The 17,500-nt window shown below is 44.9% G+C and overlaps 1 protein-coding gene across 1 annotated transcript in view; it reads left to right on the forward strand.

Moving 5' to 3' along the window:
• LOC137082517 (potassium/sodium hyperpolarization-activated cyclic nucleotide-gated channel 1) overlaps window positions 1–14,780 on the forward strand; it is a 41,138-nt gene extending 26,358 nt beyond the window's left edge. The window contains exons 7-9 of the mRNA XM_067447742.1: window positions 3,874–4,114; window positions 7,496–7,660; window positions 9,138–14,780. Coding sequence (XP_067303843.1) covers window positions 3,874–4,114; window positions 7,496–7,660; window positions 9,138–12,205 — 3,474 coding nt within the window. The 3' untranslated portion in view covers window positions 12,206–14,780. The remainder of the gene's footprint in view (window positions 1–3,873; window positions 4,115–7,495; window positions 7,661–9,137) is intronic.
• The last annotated feature ends 2,720 nt before the right edge of the window (window positions 14,781–17,500 follow it).

A 17,500-nucleotide genomic window follows, 5' to 3' on the forward strand; every position in this document is an offset into this window, starting at 1 on the left:
AAAAATTCTTAAAATAAGAAGTATTTACTAGACAAGTACAAATTATTGTCTTGTTTTGGGAAAAATAACTCAAAATGAAGAGAGTTTTTGCTTAAATAAGATAAATAATCTGCCAATGGGGTGAGAAAAATAAAAATCTTGTTTTCTGTTTAAATTAAGATTATTTTTCTCACCCCATTGGCAGATTATTTATCTTATTTTAAGAATTGTTAGATGTTTAGACTAGAAACAAGACAAAAATACTATGTAAGAAAGCATTTTTTGCAGTGCATTGCCATAATTTGATCATTTTCACAAAAATGTAATGACCCCAGAATATTTTATTGTATGCTAACATGTAATATATCAAAATAAATCACAGAGCCTCTACTTTTAAACAGAACGGCCTGTTTTATTCTAGCTTCATGCATTCTTTTGTTTTTTATCAGCATTTGAAAGTGGGTATGTCCCCCCCCCCCCCACACACACACAAAATCTGAGAAAATCATGTATTTCAAACAAGGTCAGCAATGCTTTTATCGCTTGTTTTGGCTCCTTCTTCGCCTGTGTTTTGATCAGGAGATTGTGTTCTCTTTCAGAAGATGTGTAATAGCGCCCCCTACCGTATAACAGTGAAAACATGGAAAGAGAAAATTCCATCTGTTTTTTTTTCTTTCAAACTGGTCTCATTGACAAAAATGTACCTGTGGGAACGTTTTTGCAAACCACAAAATACGCACCAATAGGTACAAATCCATGCAGTTTCCAACAGAAATGAACACTAGAGGCAGTAAAACAGCATTTTTATTATTGTTGTTTTTTTACCATAGACCATGATTTGTAAACGAATACGTTTTGGAGTTTGTGTCACTTAACCAGCTCCATATGTTCGGCTTTTCTGACACATTAAGCTTGCTCGCTAGCTCAGCTAGTACAGATTTGTTTTTGCGATGCTGAAAGCTCGGGAACGAATCCTGTGAGAAACCAGTCATGATAAAAAAGCTCAAAGACGAGTTCAAAACACAAGTTAAATGACATGATACAATTATTTTTTTTTGCTTTTGTTAACACTATCGGGTAGGTCTTCTTCGCCTGTGTTTTGATCAGGAGATTGTGTTCTCTTTCAGAAGATGTGTAATAGCGCCCCCTACCGTTTAACAGTGAAAACATGGAAAGAGAAAATTCCATCAGTGGGAGTGAAAAAGTTTTTCTAAACAACAACAAAGAAAAAATCTTATGTAATTAAGTATTAAACATGTAAGGCACAATATGTACGATTTTAGAATTAAATATTCAATAGGAATTAGATCGTCGTGTTATAAAGTTTATATTTGCTTGTGTTTTTAATCTTTGCCAGTTTAAAGGGGGGGGGGGGGGTGAAACACTCAGTTTCAGTCAGTGTCATGTCAATCTTGAGTACCTATAGAGTAGCATTGCATCCTGCATATCTCCGAAAAGTCTTTATTTTTTTTATAATTATATAAGAAAGATGCACTGTTCCGAGTCTTTCCGAAAAAAGCCGAGCGGGTGGGGGCGTGTCGTGTGAGCGGAGCTAAATAATGACGTGTGCAGCAGCGCGCTGCAGTGAGGAAAGTGAGTCGCTCTGTGAGGAAAGTGATTCGCTCTGTGAGGAAAGTGAGTCGCTCTGTGAGGAAAGTGAGTCGCTCTGTGAGGAAAGTGAGTCGCTCTGTGAGGAAAGTGAGTCGCTCTGTGAGGAAAGTGATTCGCTCTGTGAGGAAAGTGATTCGCTCAGTGAGGAAAGTGATTCGCCCGCCGCGTGAGGAAAGTGATTCGCTCTGTGAGGAAAGTGATTCGCTCAGTGAGGAAAGTGATTCGCTCTGTGAGGAAAGTGATTCGCTCAGTGAGGAAAGTGATTCGCTCTGTGAGGAAAGTGATTCGCTCTGTGAGGAAAGTGATTCGCTCTGTGAGGAAAGTGATTCGCTCTGTGAGGAAAGTGATTTGCCCGCCGCGTGAGGAAAGTGAGTCGCTCTGTGAGGAAAGTGATTCGCTCAGTGAGGAAAGTGATTCGCCTGCCGCGTGAGGAAAGTGAGTCGCTCTGTGAGGAAAGTGATTCGCTCTGTGAGGAAAGTGATTCGCTCTGTGAGGAAAGTGATTCGCTCAGTGAGGAAAGTGATTCGCCCGCCGCGTGAGGAAAGTGAGTCGCTCTGTGAGGAAAGTGATTCGCTCAGTGAGGAAAGTGATTCGCCTGCCGCGTGAGGAAAGTGAGTCGCTCTGTGAGGAAAGTGATTCGCTCAGTGAGGAAAGTGATTCGCCTGCCGCGTGAGGAAAGTGAGTCGCTCTGTGAGGAAAGTGATTCGCCTGCCGCGTGAGGAAAGTGAGTCGCTCTGTGAGGAAAGTGATTCGCTCAGTGAGGAAAGTGATTCGCCCGCCGCGTGAGGAAAGTGAGTCGCTCTGTGAGGAAAGTGAGTCGCTCTGTGAGGAAAGTGATTCGCCCGCCGCGTGAGGAAAGTGAGTCGCTCTGTGAGGAAAGTGATTCGCCCGTCGCGTGAGGAAAGTGAGTCGCTCTGTGAGGAAAGTGATTCGCTCAGTGAGGAAAGTGATTCGCCTGCCGCGTGAGGAAAGTGAGTCGCTCTGTGAGGAAAGTGATTCGCCCGTCGCGTGAGGAAAGTGCTAATACAGATCGACCGCCGGCCTATCAGTGGGTAAGTCAGTAGCTACTGGTTATATCACCTGTTTAGCATCCTACAAGCCAGCGCTTTGATGGGCGTAGCCTGTTGCTTTCGCTCTCTCCCTCTCTCTCTCTCTCTCTCTCTCTCTCTCTCTCTCTCTCTCTCCCTCTCTCTCTCACGCTCTTCCGGTAGAATTGTCCGTAAGGCCCATACAAGGAAATTCCGCCCCCGTTAACGTCAAAGGGGACGCATGATCTCAAAAAACTTGCCGAAACTTATGACTAACCGGAAGTAGTATTTTTGACAAAGAAATACTCCCATCAAACGTCCACCTTAACTTTTGAAACTTTGTCTATGTTTAGTATGGGATTCCAAGTCTTTAACAGTGTAAAAAGATCAGTATGCATGAAACAGCATTTCACCCCCCCCCTTTAAATGTTCAAGTGATTTTAAACCGTTCAAGCTCAGTTATTTTACAGAAATTCACACAGTAAAGACTATGATTTGTTTTTACACTTAAAGGCGCAATATGTAAGATTAAAAGATTCAAATATCCAAAAACCACTAGAACAGTGTCATATATTGTGTTGATTTGTGTGCATTATCCTAAATGTGTTTTATTAGACACTGTTTGGATCATTGATGGACAGAAACTAATGATTGTTCTCCAGATCAACACAGTTAGTCTTATTGTTTAAATCTGTTGTTGATTTACCGGACAGAGTGCCGTGTTTTACCGCCTAATATTGATAATTTTTAATACATTAGCTCATTCATGAATATGATTTATGCCGAGTTGAATTCTTCTCCACCGGCTGTACAGCCTTTAACTAAAACCCTAACTCTGGAGGTCATCTAAAATATGGAAGATTAATAAAAACCAAGGCGTCATCATTTTGTAAACACGACCTCTAGTGGTGAAAATTACATACTGTGCCTTTAACTGAAACCCTAACTCTGGAGGTCATCTAAAATATGGAAGATGAATAAAAACCAAGGCGTCATCATTTTGTAAACACGACCTCTAGTGGTGAAAATTACCTACTGTGCCTTTAACTAAAACCCTAACTCTGGAGGTCATCTAAAATATGGAAGATTAATAAAAATATATAGTTATTTGTCAAACACCCAACAGAAGTTTGTATTCGATGTTTTCAGACACCAGCATTATTGTGCTAGTAACTCCTGCAAGTGTGGGTTGTTGTCATTGCATTCTACAAGCTTTGTAACCAGCTAAATAATGTCTAATTGTGCACCGCAACAGGAAATTGTTAGCTTCAACTGCCGTAGCCTGGTGGCTAACATGCCGCTCTTCGCTAACGCTGACCCAAACTTCGTGACGGCAGTGCTCACAAAGCTGAAGTTTGAGGTCTTCCAGCCCAACGACTTCATAATTCGTGAAGGAACTGTTGGCCGTAAGATGTATTTCATCCAGCACGGACGGGTCAGCGTACTTACTCGCGGAAACAGGGAGACCAAACTTAGCGACGGCTCGTACTTTGGAGGTGAGTTTACAATGCAAACAATGCTCTTTTTATTTAGTATTTTGTTCTTGTTTCCAGTCCAAATATCTAAATATTCTTAAAGGGCTGGTTCCGTGTTTTTTTTCTTCTAGGTTTGGTTGTGTTTATACTCGTGGAGACACATTGTTGTTTTAAGACACGGAACGATCACTTTCTGCCAGAAACACAACAGTATTTTTTATTTTTTACCTCATATCAGACGAATCTCATCTAGTGTTCCCATCCACCATTTCTTCCGCTGAAGAAGGTCAAAATACTGGCGTGATCATAGATATATATATATATAGATTCATCATCAGTGTCTGCGCGGATCGGTAGACTGAGGCATCTATGTAAATATTCTATGATTGCGCCGATATTTTGACCTTCTTCAGCGGAAGTAATTGCGGATGGGAACACTAGATGAGATTCGTCTGATATGAGGTAAAAAATAAAAAATACTGTTGTGTTTCTGGCCAGAAAGTGATCGTTTCGTGTCTTAAGGCATCAATGTGTCGTCACGAGCAGCAGGGTTTAATATGGATTCGTATGTCTGTGTGTTTTTTACTCAGGTTAACATCACAGGCTCATTTAAAAAAAAAAGAAGTTTGTCTGTGTCATGTTGTATGCCAGATTTACTCAAATGGGTCTGAAGAGATGACCCCCCCCCCTCCACCACTCCCTCCCACCCCATATACAGTGATATAAATGTAATATCCCAGTGTCATTACATTAATTATATATGCTGGAAGCAGCCCAAACTGTCTGCAGGGTCCTAGAGCACACAGGGCCTGAGTTACACACTTTCAAAAATGATTTTTTTTTTTTAAATTAAAAAGCGCCTACTTTTTTTTTGGGGGGGGGGGGGTTATTACAGCTTACACAACATATACTTACATGTTTATGACTTTTAGCAGTGTTTTATGTACCTTTAAAGAGATTCCTGTAAAATGACACCAACATTTTGAACTTAGACCACTGTATGTGTGTATGGGAAGCTTTTCAATTTGGGTAGGCCAAATCCAGGCAGAAATCCGCAAAAATGGTCCTGGAGTTTGAGAGGTTAAGGGTGCGTTCACACTTGTCATGTTTGGTTCGATTAAAACGAACCCTGGTGCGATTGCTCGGTTAGTGCGGTTCATTTGAACACATGTGAACGCTGCCATCCGAACCCTGGAGCGCACCAAACAAGCGGACCGAGAGCGCTAAAAAGATGGGTCTCGGTCTGCTTCCAAATGAGCTCTGGTGCGGTTCGATTGATATATGAACGCAACACGGACCAAAGACATGTATACGGACCAAAAACCGGACGTATAATGTCACAAGATGCGACGCATAATGCAGCTGATTTGACGACGCGGAAAGATCGGTGTATCCAAAATGAGTAACTTTAACGTTAGAGGGCAAACGTAGAGCAACGAGGAAGAGCCTCATCAATATTTGGTCCGACGAGCATGTTTCGAAAATGCTAGAAAAAACACACAAAAAGCAAACCTGGCTCTTCTCATCAAAGTTCCTGTGCTGCCCATTATTAGCAGGCACAGACGACAGAACGGCCGTCTCTTTTGCACAACGGAGGAAATCCTGCTGCTGTTTTGAATGTTCTGAACATTTTATGAGCTCTTCATGAGTTCTCAGCGGGTAAAAATAATGCCACATGTACACGCATAAAATGATCGCGTTTAATCCAGCACACAGCGTTGTTTTGAACATTTCATGAGCTCTTCATGAGTTCTCTGGTAAAAAATAATGCCATATGTGTTACACGCATAAAATGATCGCGTTTAATCCGGCACACAGCGTTGTTTTGAACATTTCATGAGCTCTTCATGAGTTCTCTGGTAAAAAATAATGCCATATGTGTTACACGCATAAAATGATCGCGTTTAATCAGCACACAGCGTTGTTTTGAATGTTGTGAACATTTCATGAGCTCTTCATGAGTTCTCTGGTAAAAAATAATGCCATATGTACACGCATAAAATGCCCGCGCGTGTAATCCGCACACAGCATTGTTTGGCCTCCTACGTCATATAAACCGACCAATCAGGTTGTGAGCGTCTCCCTGTGCCTTTGGTTCGGTAACTTTAGGTTCGCTGTTAAAAATGCCCGTGTGAACGCTAAGCGGACCAGGACTATTATGTTTGTTTTTGTTTTTTGGTCCAGACCAAACTAACCAAACGAACCGAACTACAAGTGTGAACGCACCCTAAGTAGCACCAAAACTGGTCTAGAGGTAAGAACCGCTTGCGTCAACGGCTGGAGGCGAAGTTACCATAACCAACAATACCAACATCAACCAAAGACTGTAAAAAATATGGACGTAGCATCCGTGACGTCACATTCAATTTGGGTAGGCCAAATCCAGGCGGAAATGGCACCTGAGTAATTTAGTGTAAATAGATTACTTTGTCTAAAACAAATGGCAAAGTGATGCATATCTCCAGAAAGTAGAGATGCTAAGCTTTCAAATGCAGAGCTCCTCCACAGAAATTTAAATTTGAAAGTACTTCTAGCCTAGCAATGTTTTGGTGCTACTTAAAGGGTTAGTTCACCCAAAAATGAAAATTATGTCATTAATTCCTCCCCCTCATGTGGTTGGACACCCGTCAGACCTTCGTTCATCTTCAGAACACATATGAAGATATTTACGTGTAAAGCTGAGAAAGGCTTCAGATAGGCCTCCATTGGCATTCAGTCCATTCCCACTCACAAGACCCATAAAGGCCCTAAACACATCGACACACAGCCCATCTCACTACAGCGGCTGGACAATCATTTTACAACGAGACGAGAATAGTGTGCAAATTGTGCGAAAAAAAATCAAAATAACGACTTTATCGGCCAAGTGAACTCGACGCATGCGTGAGAATATGACGCAGATCCGCCGTTCATGACCCAGAAGAGGAGGAGCGAGACCGACACAGAATACAATAGCTTGGCGGATAAAGTCATTATTTTGATTTTTTTTGCACACAAAAACTATTCTCGTCGCTTCATAAAGTGATTGTCCAGCCGCTGTGGTGAGATGGGCTGTGTGTCGATGTGTTTAGGGCCTTTATGGGTCTTGTGAGTGGGAATGGACTGAATGCCAATGGAGGCCTATCTGAAGCCTTTCTCAGCTTTACACTAAAATATCTTCATTTGTGTTCTGAAGATGAACGAAGGTCTGACGGGTATCCAACCACATGAGGGGGAGGAATTAATTAAATAAAAAAAATTTTGGGTGAACTAACCATTTAAGAACCATTTAAGCTTGGACAGACAAAGAACCGATTTGAAACTAGGCTCTGGCTACAAACTAGCACCAGCACTGCCTTGGTGGAAAAGGGGTAATAGATCACTTTCTAACCTCCTCATGGTCTTTCTTTCTCCATCCCACAGAGATCTGTCTTTTGACACGTGGCAGGAGGACCGCTAGTGTCCGAGCAGATACGTACTGCCGCCTTTATTCCCTCAGCGTGGACAGTTTTAATGAGGTCCTGGAAGAGCATCCCATGATGAGACGGGCCTTCGAGACGGTGGCCGCCGACAGACTGGATCGCATCGGTAAAACCTTCCTGATGATTTTGCTCCGTTTATACTGTTCTAGTGGCCTAGAAATCTAGACGCACCCTAGCGGCAGCAAATCTAATCTGCTACGAGTGTCGTCTAGCAACTCTCAATACCCTTCTGAGCTGTAAAAGCCAAACTCTGGTCGGGCCGATCACATCGTGTATAGGGTCGGTGGGCGGGGCTTAACATAATGACGGCCGAGTTGCGCTCGTGCTTCTAGTAAACACAGAAACTGGTGAACGGCGGTCTCGCGAATCAGCTTTGACCGTGACTCTGGAAGACTTGAGTTCAGCTTTTCTCTGAGAAAAGAACAAAGAACGGCACTGAAGTCATTCTGAAGAAGGGAAGATGTGTTCTGAGTTTAGCCGACCGGATACGGCGAATGTTTAATCTGTCAGCGAGCTCTGCTTCACCTTCGTTGCTCTGGTTGGTTGTAGCGCTATCCTATCGCGTGCAGAGGGAGTTTGACAGACAGCCGATTATCCGCCCCTCGGATTGAGCCGTCAATGGTGAGTTTCCAGACCAAACATCTTGATGTGGGTCTGGCTTGTCAGGCTACTGTGCTAGACCATTTTGTAACTTTGTGTTATTAGCCCTTTTTGTGTTATTGCCCCTTGAAGTCATCCCTTAAATCTGTGATTGGTTTTGTAGCTAAAGAGATATGAATTGATAGCCTGCCATGCTCATCCTCAGCTCTAGTCAGAATGTGAGTCTGATGCTCATTGGGCTGTGATTATGAGGCGTGTTTCAACCCAACCAGGATAGACCTCGATTGGACAAACCAACAACCAATCAGAGCAGCGGAGCGACGCATAACGTTAGTCGTCAAATGTCAACAGAACTCAACTGCACTCTGTTGCCAACTCTGCGGTTTTCCCGCTGGTCGTAGCGACCTCAATTATGTGATATATAGACCCAGGAATTCCAATTTTAGCAGCAACCTTGCCAAAATAACACACATTTTACCCCCCAATGCCATTTTTCCCCTGGAGAACCGCCTCGAGAAGCTATTTGGCTTGTTTAGGGCTAGTAGTCGTCGGGTTTTGTTGTAAAAACTTGGCAACCCTGTCTGCACGCATGCTGGAATAAACAATCTTTGCTGGTTTTGTAAAAACAGAATTTAATGATACACAGAGTACTTACCCAACATGATCATCATTACTGAGAGAAATAGTGAAGGTGATGCAGATACAAACAAGCTCTCCGTTTAGGATTAGAACAAATTCAACCCAAGCGCCTTTGATGACCAGATGATTATGCTACTGTTGATCATCTGTACGTCATCGGCTAAAGCCCGCCCTGATGATCTCATTGTTATATATATATATAATCTCAAAAAGTACAGATAAAAATACTGTTAATTTAAAGTACCGGACCGATAAGCAGTATCGTTAGGAGTAGTAATACCGTTAAAACCTCAACGATACCCATCCCTACTCCTAACCCTATTGTGAATTCCTCTTTCTTACAGGTAAGAAGAACTCGATTTTGTTGCGCAAGACCTCGCAAGGAGGATCGGTTGCAGGCAGCAGTCTGGGACGGGGTGGAGGGAGCCGCGGTGGAGGAGCAGGAGGAGCCGGTCTTGGTTCTTGTGATAGTGTTCTGGTCCAGCAGATTGTGAAGCACGACAGCATGCCCACCATGCAGGACTTCACAGCCGCTGCTAACCGAGCCAGCACCGGAGGCACAGTCTCCCCCCGACCTCATCCCGTGATCTGGGCTCCGCTGGTCCACGCCCCCCTCCAGACAGCGGCCGCCACCACAAATGTAGCCATTGCTTTAATGCATCAGCAACAGCAGCAGCAACAATTGCAACAACAGCTACAACAACAACATGCCCTTGGAGCAGCCATCTTTCTTCCCATCTCGCCTTCACCCTCGTCCTGCCCTCTTTCACCTCCACGCCCACCCATACTACACCCTCGGCAGTCACTCAGCTCCCTCATCGGCGTGATGCCTCCACGAGGAGTCCCATCCTCTATAACACCCTCGCCCTCCACTATGGCTCCTTCACCAGTTGTAAAGACTCCTGTGTCCTCAGTGTCCGCTCCCCTACAGGCTAGCAGAACGCTTCATTACAGTCTCCGCCTCCACACTGAGCCCACAACATCACCTGTCCATAAAGTCCCACCTCCCTCCTCAGCAGTTGCTCCGCCTTCTGTCGAAGGACGCAGTGTCGGATCCGGGCCACAGGGGGCCAAAGAGGCTTTACTCCGCCATGTTGGAGGAGGAAGCACCCAAGGACTCCCAATGATTGGTCGGCTTACCCAAGAGGCAAGACTGCTCTCCGCCTCCCAGCCGACTCTTCCCCACCGTAGCTGGATGGGTGTGCAACCTCACCCACCTCTCCATCGCAAAGCCTCCGGAGGAAACCTGCTCCCAGCACCCTTCCTTTTATCATCAGGACTCGCTAGAGGAGGAAGTGCAGGTGTTTTGAGCTCAAATGCGCCACACACACCCCTACTCTTGCCCTCTCAGCTGACACATAACCCTTCAGCTCCAGGATCTACTTTGCCACCCCTTGCCCCCTTCTTATCCTCCCCAAAGCAAATCTCCCTTTGTTCCACCAACCCTCCTTTATCTCTCATGGCTGCATATTCTGGTCTAGGGGTTCCTCAAACCCTAGGGGTTCGAGCCAAACCCAGTACTACAATATCTACTCCTCCTTCGACTTCTCCACCTCCTTGCCTTCGCCCTGCTTCTCCCTTTCAATCCATCTCCACCTCTCCAATATCATCTTCCAGCACCTCTTTGGTTCAGACTTCCCATGTCAAACCCTCTCAGACACCTCCACCACTGCTATCCTGCACAACCAACTCAACACCCACAGTTACTCCTTCTCAAACCCCCACCCCAACTCGAACCCCAACCCCTATTCAAACCCCCACCCCAACTCGAACCCCAACTCCTATTCAAACCCCCACCCCAACTCGAACCCCAACCCCTATTCAAACCCCCACCACTATTCAAACCCCAACCCTTATTCAAGCCCCCACCCCAACTCGAACCCCAACCCCTATTCAAACCCCCACCACTATTCAAACCCCAAGCCCTATTCATACCCCCACCCCAACTCGAACCCCAACCCCTATTAATACCCCCACCCCAACTCGAACCCCAACACCTGTTCATACCCCCGCCCCAACTCAAACCCCAACCCCTATTCAAACCCCCACCCAAACTCGAACCCCAACCCCTATTCAAACCCCAACTCAAACCCCAACACCTATTCATACCCCCACCCAAACTCAAACCCCAACCCCTATTCAAACCCCCACCCAAACTAGAACCCCAACCCCTATTCAAACCCCCACCCAAACTAGAACCCCAACCCCTATTCAAACCCCAACTCAAACCCCAACCCCTATTCAAACCCCAACCCAAACTCGAACCCCAACCCCTATTCAAACCCCCACCCAAACTCGAACCCCAACCCCTATTCAAACCCCTATTCAAACCCCAACTCAAACCCCAACCCCTATTCAAACCCCCACCCAGACTCGAACCCCAACCCCTATTCAAACTCCAACTCAAACCCCAACCCCTATTCAAACCCCAACTCAAACCCCAACCCCTATTCAAACCCCCACCCAAACTCGAACCCCTACCCCTATTCAAACCCCCACCCAAACTCGAACCCCAACCCCTATTCAAACCCCCACCCAAACTCGAACCCCAACCCCTATTCAAACCCCCACCCAAACTCGAAACCCAACCCCTATTCAAACCCCCACCCAAACTCGAACCCCAACCCTTATTCAAACCCCCACCACAACTCGAACCACCACCCCTATTCAAGCCCCCACCACAACTCGAACCACCACCCCTATTCAAGCCCCCATCCCAACTCGAACCACCACCCCTATTCAAGCCCCCACCCCAACTCGAACCCCCACCACATCTCGAACCCCAACACCTATTCAAACCCCCACCACAACTCGAACCCCCACCCCTATTCAAACCACCACCCCTATTCAAGTCCCCACCCCAACTCGAACCCCAACCCCTATTCAAACCCCCATTCAGACCCCCACTCAATCTAGAACACCAATGGCCGTCCAAACCCAATCCCAAAGTCGGTGTCCAACTCCCGTCCAGATCCCGGCAGCGCCACAAGCTCCAACCTCAACCTCAGTTCAGAGTCCGCTTCCTGGCCAGACTCCAGGTAAACCTTCTGTCCAGATGCCAGCCACACTCAAGCCTGTTGATCCTCCAGTCTCCAGTCAAACCCCAACGGCCATACATTCTCCCAGCTCTTCTTGGACCCTAGGCTCCCCAATCAACACCCCAGCCCAAAGCAGGCCCTCAACGCCTGTTCTGGCCCAATCACCATCACCATCTTCACTGCCACAGAAGCCACTAGCTTCCCTGACTCAGACCTTAAACGCTCTGTCCATTCCTAACTTAAGTCCCATTCTTGCTTCCTCTGCCTCCTCATCTACAGTCCTCCAGTCCATCTCCGCTTCACCAAAAGAGGCAAAGAAAGAGCAGGACTTGCCTCAGACACAGAGAGATTCAGAGACAAAACTATCGTGTTAAGATGTGAGGAGGGAAGTGGACACTGGTGGGAGGCTCATGTTTGGTCCGTGGTGAGTTTAGGAGTGTCAGCTCAGGCCTCACAGGTTGGCCATGGGAAGGTTTAACACCCATGACTTTACATCTACTCTATACAATCAAAAAAAAAGAGCAGAAAATGTTTGACTCAAAAGTGCAACTAGTGTGTTTGTGTCATCTGGGAATATCAAGTAGAATATTTTTGTAGCCCTGCTGAAAAAATTCAATGGTCCGACTGGTGAACAAACGTAGTCATGTTGATCATCAGCAAAACATGCGATAGAACCAGCAGATCTTTCTACAGAGCCCCTAAAAAGGTGTTTGATATTTGCGGAAAATAAACGCTGGTCTTTTCAACAGAAAAAAAAAATTGTTCATAGTATAGACACAAAATCTGTCATTTGCCAATATTGTCTTAAAGAGAATGTAACTTGCAGAACTGCCACCACTTTTGCACAGAGGAGCGATTTCATATCAGATCATCCACAACCTGGAGACAATAAAAGCATAACCTGCCAAGCACCAGCTAGGGAATTACCATTAGATTAGAACTTTTTTGCACTTAGGGAGTCCCTTGGGCACTAAACTAGAATAAATAAACTATATTGCCAAAAGTGTTGTGACGCTTGCCTTTACATGAGCTTCCCATTGTTAATCCTGTGGGTTTAATCTGGAGTTGGCCCACCCTCTCTAACAGCTCCAGCTCTTCTGGGAAGGCTTTCCTCAAGGTTTAGGAGTGTGTTTATAGGGATATTTGCCCATTCTTCTTGAAGCTCGTTTGTGAGGTCAGGCACTGATGTTGGACGAGAAGGCCTGGCTCTCAGTCTCCGCTCTAATTCATCCCAAAGCTGTTCTATCGGGTTGAGCTCAGGACTCTGTGCAGGCCAGTCCAGTTCCTCCGCACCAAACTCCTCATCCATGTCTTTATGGACCGACGCTTTGTGCACTGGAGCGCAGTCATGCTGGGACAGGAAGGGGCCGTCCACAAACTGATCCCACAAAGTCAGGAGCATGAAATTGTCCAAAATGTCTTGGTGAAGCATTAAGAGTTTCCGTCCCGTCCCGTTCGCCTGGCGACGGCCAAACCCAGACTCGTCCATGGGATTGTCAGACTGAAGCGTGATTGGTCGCTCAGAGAACACGTCTCACTGCTCTAGAGTCCCGTGGCGGCTGCTTTACTCCACTGCATCCCACGCTTTGCATTGCTCTTGGTGATGTAAGGCTTGGATGAGCTGCTCGGCAATGGGAACCCATTTCATGAAGCTCTCTCCGCTGTTCTTGAGCTCATCTGAAGGCCACAGAAGTCTGGAGGTCTGGAGCTGTTGAGAAAGTTGGAGACTTCTGCGAACTGTGACCCTGAGCATGCGCTGACCCCGCTCTGGGATTTAACACTTCGTGGCTGAGTTGCTGTTGTTCCCAATGGCTTCCTCTTTGTTCTAATCCCACTAACAGTTGAGCGTGGAATATTTAGTAGTGAGGAAATGTCAGGAATGGACTTATTGCACAGGTGTCAGCCTATCACGGCCCCACGCTTGAGTTCACTGAGCTCCTGAGAGCGACCCATTCTTTCACTAATGTGTGTAGAAGCGTCTGCAGGCCGAGAGCTTGATTTATACACGGATTGAACACCTAAACTCAGAGATTTGGAGGGGCGGCCCAATACTTTTGGCAATTTAGTGTATTTTAAGAAAGTGTTTAGACAGTGAATTTGTGTTAATTTAGTGTACACTGCCTGTAAACTATAAATGGTGCATTGTACATAGTGACTTAAGCAGAACATTCATTTCTACATGAACAGAACTATTTGTCGTTCTAAACAATTTTGTGTACTCGTGTTTGTCTAGCGCCGTCCTTCCACTTGTTAGACCGTTTAGCCAGTGATTACCTGATCAGTATGCACACTGCAAAAAATGCTCTTCTTACTCAGTAATCTTGTCTTGTTTCCAGTCTAAGTATCTAAAAATTCTTAAATCAAGATGCATTTACTAGATCAGTACAATGACATAAGATATTTTTCCTTGTTTTCTTAAAAAAAAAAAAAAAAAATGAAGTGAGTTTTTGCTTAAAACAGGCTAAATGATCTGCCAATGGGGTGAGAAAAATAATCTTATTTCTGATTGAAATCTTGTTTCTTGTTCAGAAATAAGATTATTTTTCTCACCCCATTGGAAGATAATTTTGCTGATATTTTTCCACAGAAAACAATAAAATATATCTTGTCATTTTACTTATCAAGTAAATGCATCTTGAATTAAAGCTCCACTGTGTGAGATTCCCCCATCTAGCGGTGTAAAGGTTTATGACCATCCAGTGAATATCAGTTTCTGATTTCGTTTTAACTCCTACGGTGGCCGATTTAGTCCAAGATTAACACGGCAATCCCCCTCTTCACATTCGACACGGTGCCATCGAGTGTTAAAACGCCAAAGGCGAAGCTTGAATTTACGGGTATGTCCCTCTTTGGCTACTGTACTTTCAAGATGGAGGAGCAACATGGCGACCGGCATTCGAACCCCTCACCCGTATGTGTTTACAGCGGCATATTATAAACTTACGAGAATACTTTGAAAGAAGTAAATATACATTAATGAGCACATATATTTTTGAAAGAACTAAGTGTTTTTAGCTAAGAATAAACTAAAAAAGTTACACAGTGTAGCTTTAAGAATTGTTAGATATTTAGACTATAAACAAGAAGAAAATACTAAATAAGAAGAGCATTTTTTTGCAGTGAAGTCAAAATAATCAAATCAGAATTAAAATCTTGAGGCCTGAGTGAAGAGTTACCAAAGTTACATATTTAGGAAACAAAACAAAGGTGATTTTTGCTTTATATTCTCTTGGGAAAGAACTTTTGCTGCTGTGGTGAATATATATGGACACTGTAAAAGCGGCAGAGTCTGAATCTGATGTTAATAATATTAGTGTAATATTTGCCCATTACACAACTAATAACTAGCACCACTGATGTGACAATAGTTATTTAAGAACTATAAAGAATCGAATTCTTTTGATGAAAAATAGAAGCAATCCATTAGTAGTTTGTCGTCTCAGGTGTTTGATGTTAGTTTTGGACTGTGACGTCCATATTCTCACTCTACTGTAACTGAAGTAAAGTTTTGTTTTGATTGTGTGTTGCACTAAACAGCGAGCGCATAGCAGCGCTTTAGTTCCACACACACACACACACACACACACACACACACACACACACACACACACACACACACACAATGCGTTATGCTCTTTCTTCTGGACCACAGTAGCTTTCACCTTATCTTGCTCTTGTACTGTAGCCGCTTCCATTCAGTGTCTCTCTCTCTCACACACACACACACACACACACACACACACACACACACACACACACACACACACACACACACACACACACACACACGTTGTGCCCAGTGCTGTTCCTGTGTTTCGTGCCGATAGTGAGATTATGTCTACTTTCCCCTCCAATACCATGTTGCCTAGATTGCACATTTAAGGACCAAATGTTCTTTATTTGTTCTCACAGCTTGAGCTTTGGAGAAACAGTATAGTGTAATATAACGATAGAGACGGAGAGATGGAGGAGAAACAGGAGTATAGTGTAATATAACGATACAGACGGAGAGATGGAGGAGAAACACTGATAAACATGTCAAAAGAGTTTTGCCAAATCAGAATAAAGTGAATTTAGAATCAGTTTCCTGTGTCACAGTTTGTTATAATCTCTCTCTCTCTCTCTCTCTCTCTCTCTCTCTCTCTCTCTCTCTCTCACACTCTCTCTCTCTCTCACACTCACACACACACACACACACACACACACACACACACACACACACACACACACACACACACACACACACACACACACACACACTGTCACTTACACATACACACACACACACACACACACACACAAACAAACAAACACTGTCACTCACTCACACACATTCACGCACTGTCACTCTCTCTCTCTTTCTCTCTCTCTCTCTCACACACACACACACACAAAACGTCACTCACTCACACTGTCATTCACACACACACACACACACACACACACACACACACACACACACACACACACACACACACATTTTAACAATTTATTTAAGTCCACTTTAAAAGAATTAATTTACAGGGACATAAACATTATAGGTGCAGTTTAACGCATGTACAAAATCATGGCCCAGTGGCATACACAGATCTTCACAAAAGCTCATCACTCAGGTGTTATGGGTATAAGTAGCAGCGTCTCCTCCATATATCGCGGCTGCCTATAATAGCAGACAGGGCACAATACTTCGCTAGCTGTTTGGCCCTTTTCTTGGGCATCCCAAGTTGCTGAAGGCCTCGTACCACCAGCCTATGAGTGTGTCCTAAGCTGCCGAATATGAACACCAGTAGTCTGCCTCGATAACCGATCTCTGAGATGGAGTTTAAGAGCGGCTGGTATTTAATGACCTTAGTCATAAAGGCTTCCTCCATGCTAGAGTCAAAGGTGCATGCCACCTCCAGAATGAACACCTCACTGAACTCCTCATTAACCACAATAACATCTGGTGTGTTAGCAGACAGATGTGAGAAAGCATCAGAGTTACTACTACCATGCTGGAACATGGATGCTTTTACGCTAGAGTGTTTGTATATTTTCACTGAGGGTGAGAGATGTTTTGATACGTCCTTCACTATAAGGTCCACTATTCTGTGGTGGCGTGCGATGTACATTCCCTTGTAAACATGACAGCCATTCAGGATATGTGGAAGTGTCTCAGTAATCTGTTCGGTGGTGTGATGTAGACAGTGAGGGACCTGGGTCAAAGGAAACCAGATGGAAAGGTTAAGTCTGGTAGGAAGAACTTGCAATCTTGCCTTTACTGTGAAGGTGACAATGTCCTCACTGAGTGCAGTGTTCTTAAATAACGAGTGCGAGACAGAGTGATCAGCACAGGAGAGGCATGCCAGCTTCCCCTGGAGTCTCAGGCCAGTCCAGTGTTGTTTCTGGTGATGTTGGTGTAAGTCCAGGAGAGTTCTCCGGGCTCCTGTAGATGTTAGCGGATAGCTGTGGCCACCATATGTGGCTGTTGCCTTAACATGGACCAGGGGGTCCCAGATGATATCCTCTGAGATCCTCACAGTCCCAGAGTCAGACCGCACCCACTCCAGTGCTACTCCAGCTCGGACACAGAGATCATTCAGGTCCGGCCAGTCTGACCACACACCAAAGCCAGCTGAATGGGTGTCCAGTTTCCCACTGGGTTTCCTTTTGAATCCCAGGAAATGAGG

This window comes from Pseudorasbora parva, chromosome 7, assembly GCF_024679245.1.
Source record: "Pseudorasbora parva isolate DD20220531a chromosome 7, ASM2467924v1, whole genome shotgun sequence".
NCBI classification, from domain to species: Eukaryota; Metazoa; Chordata; class Actinopteri; order Cypriniformes; family Gobionidae; genus Pseudorasbora; species Pseudorasbora parva.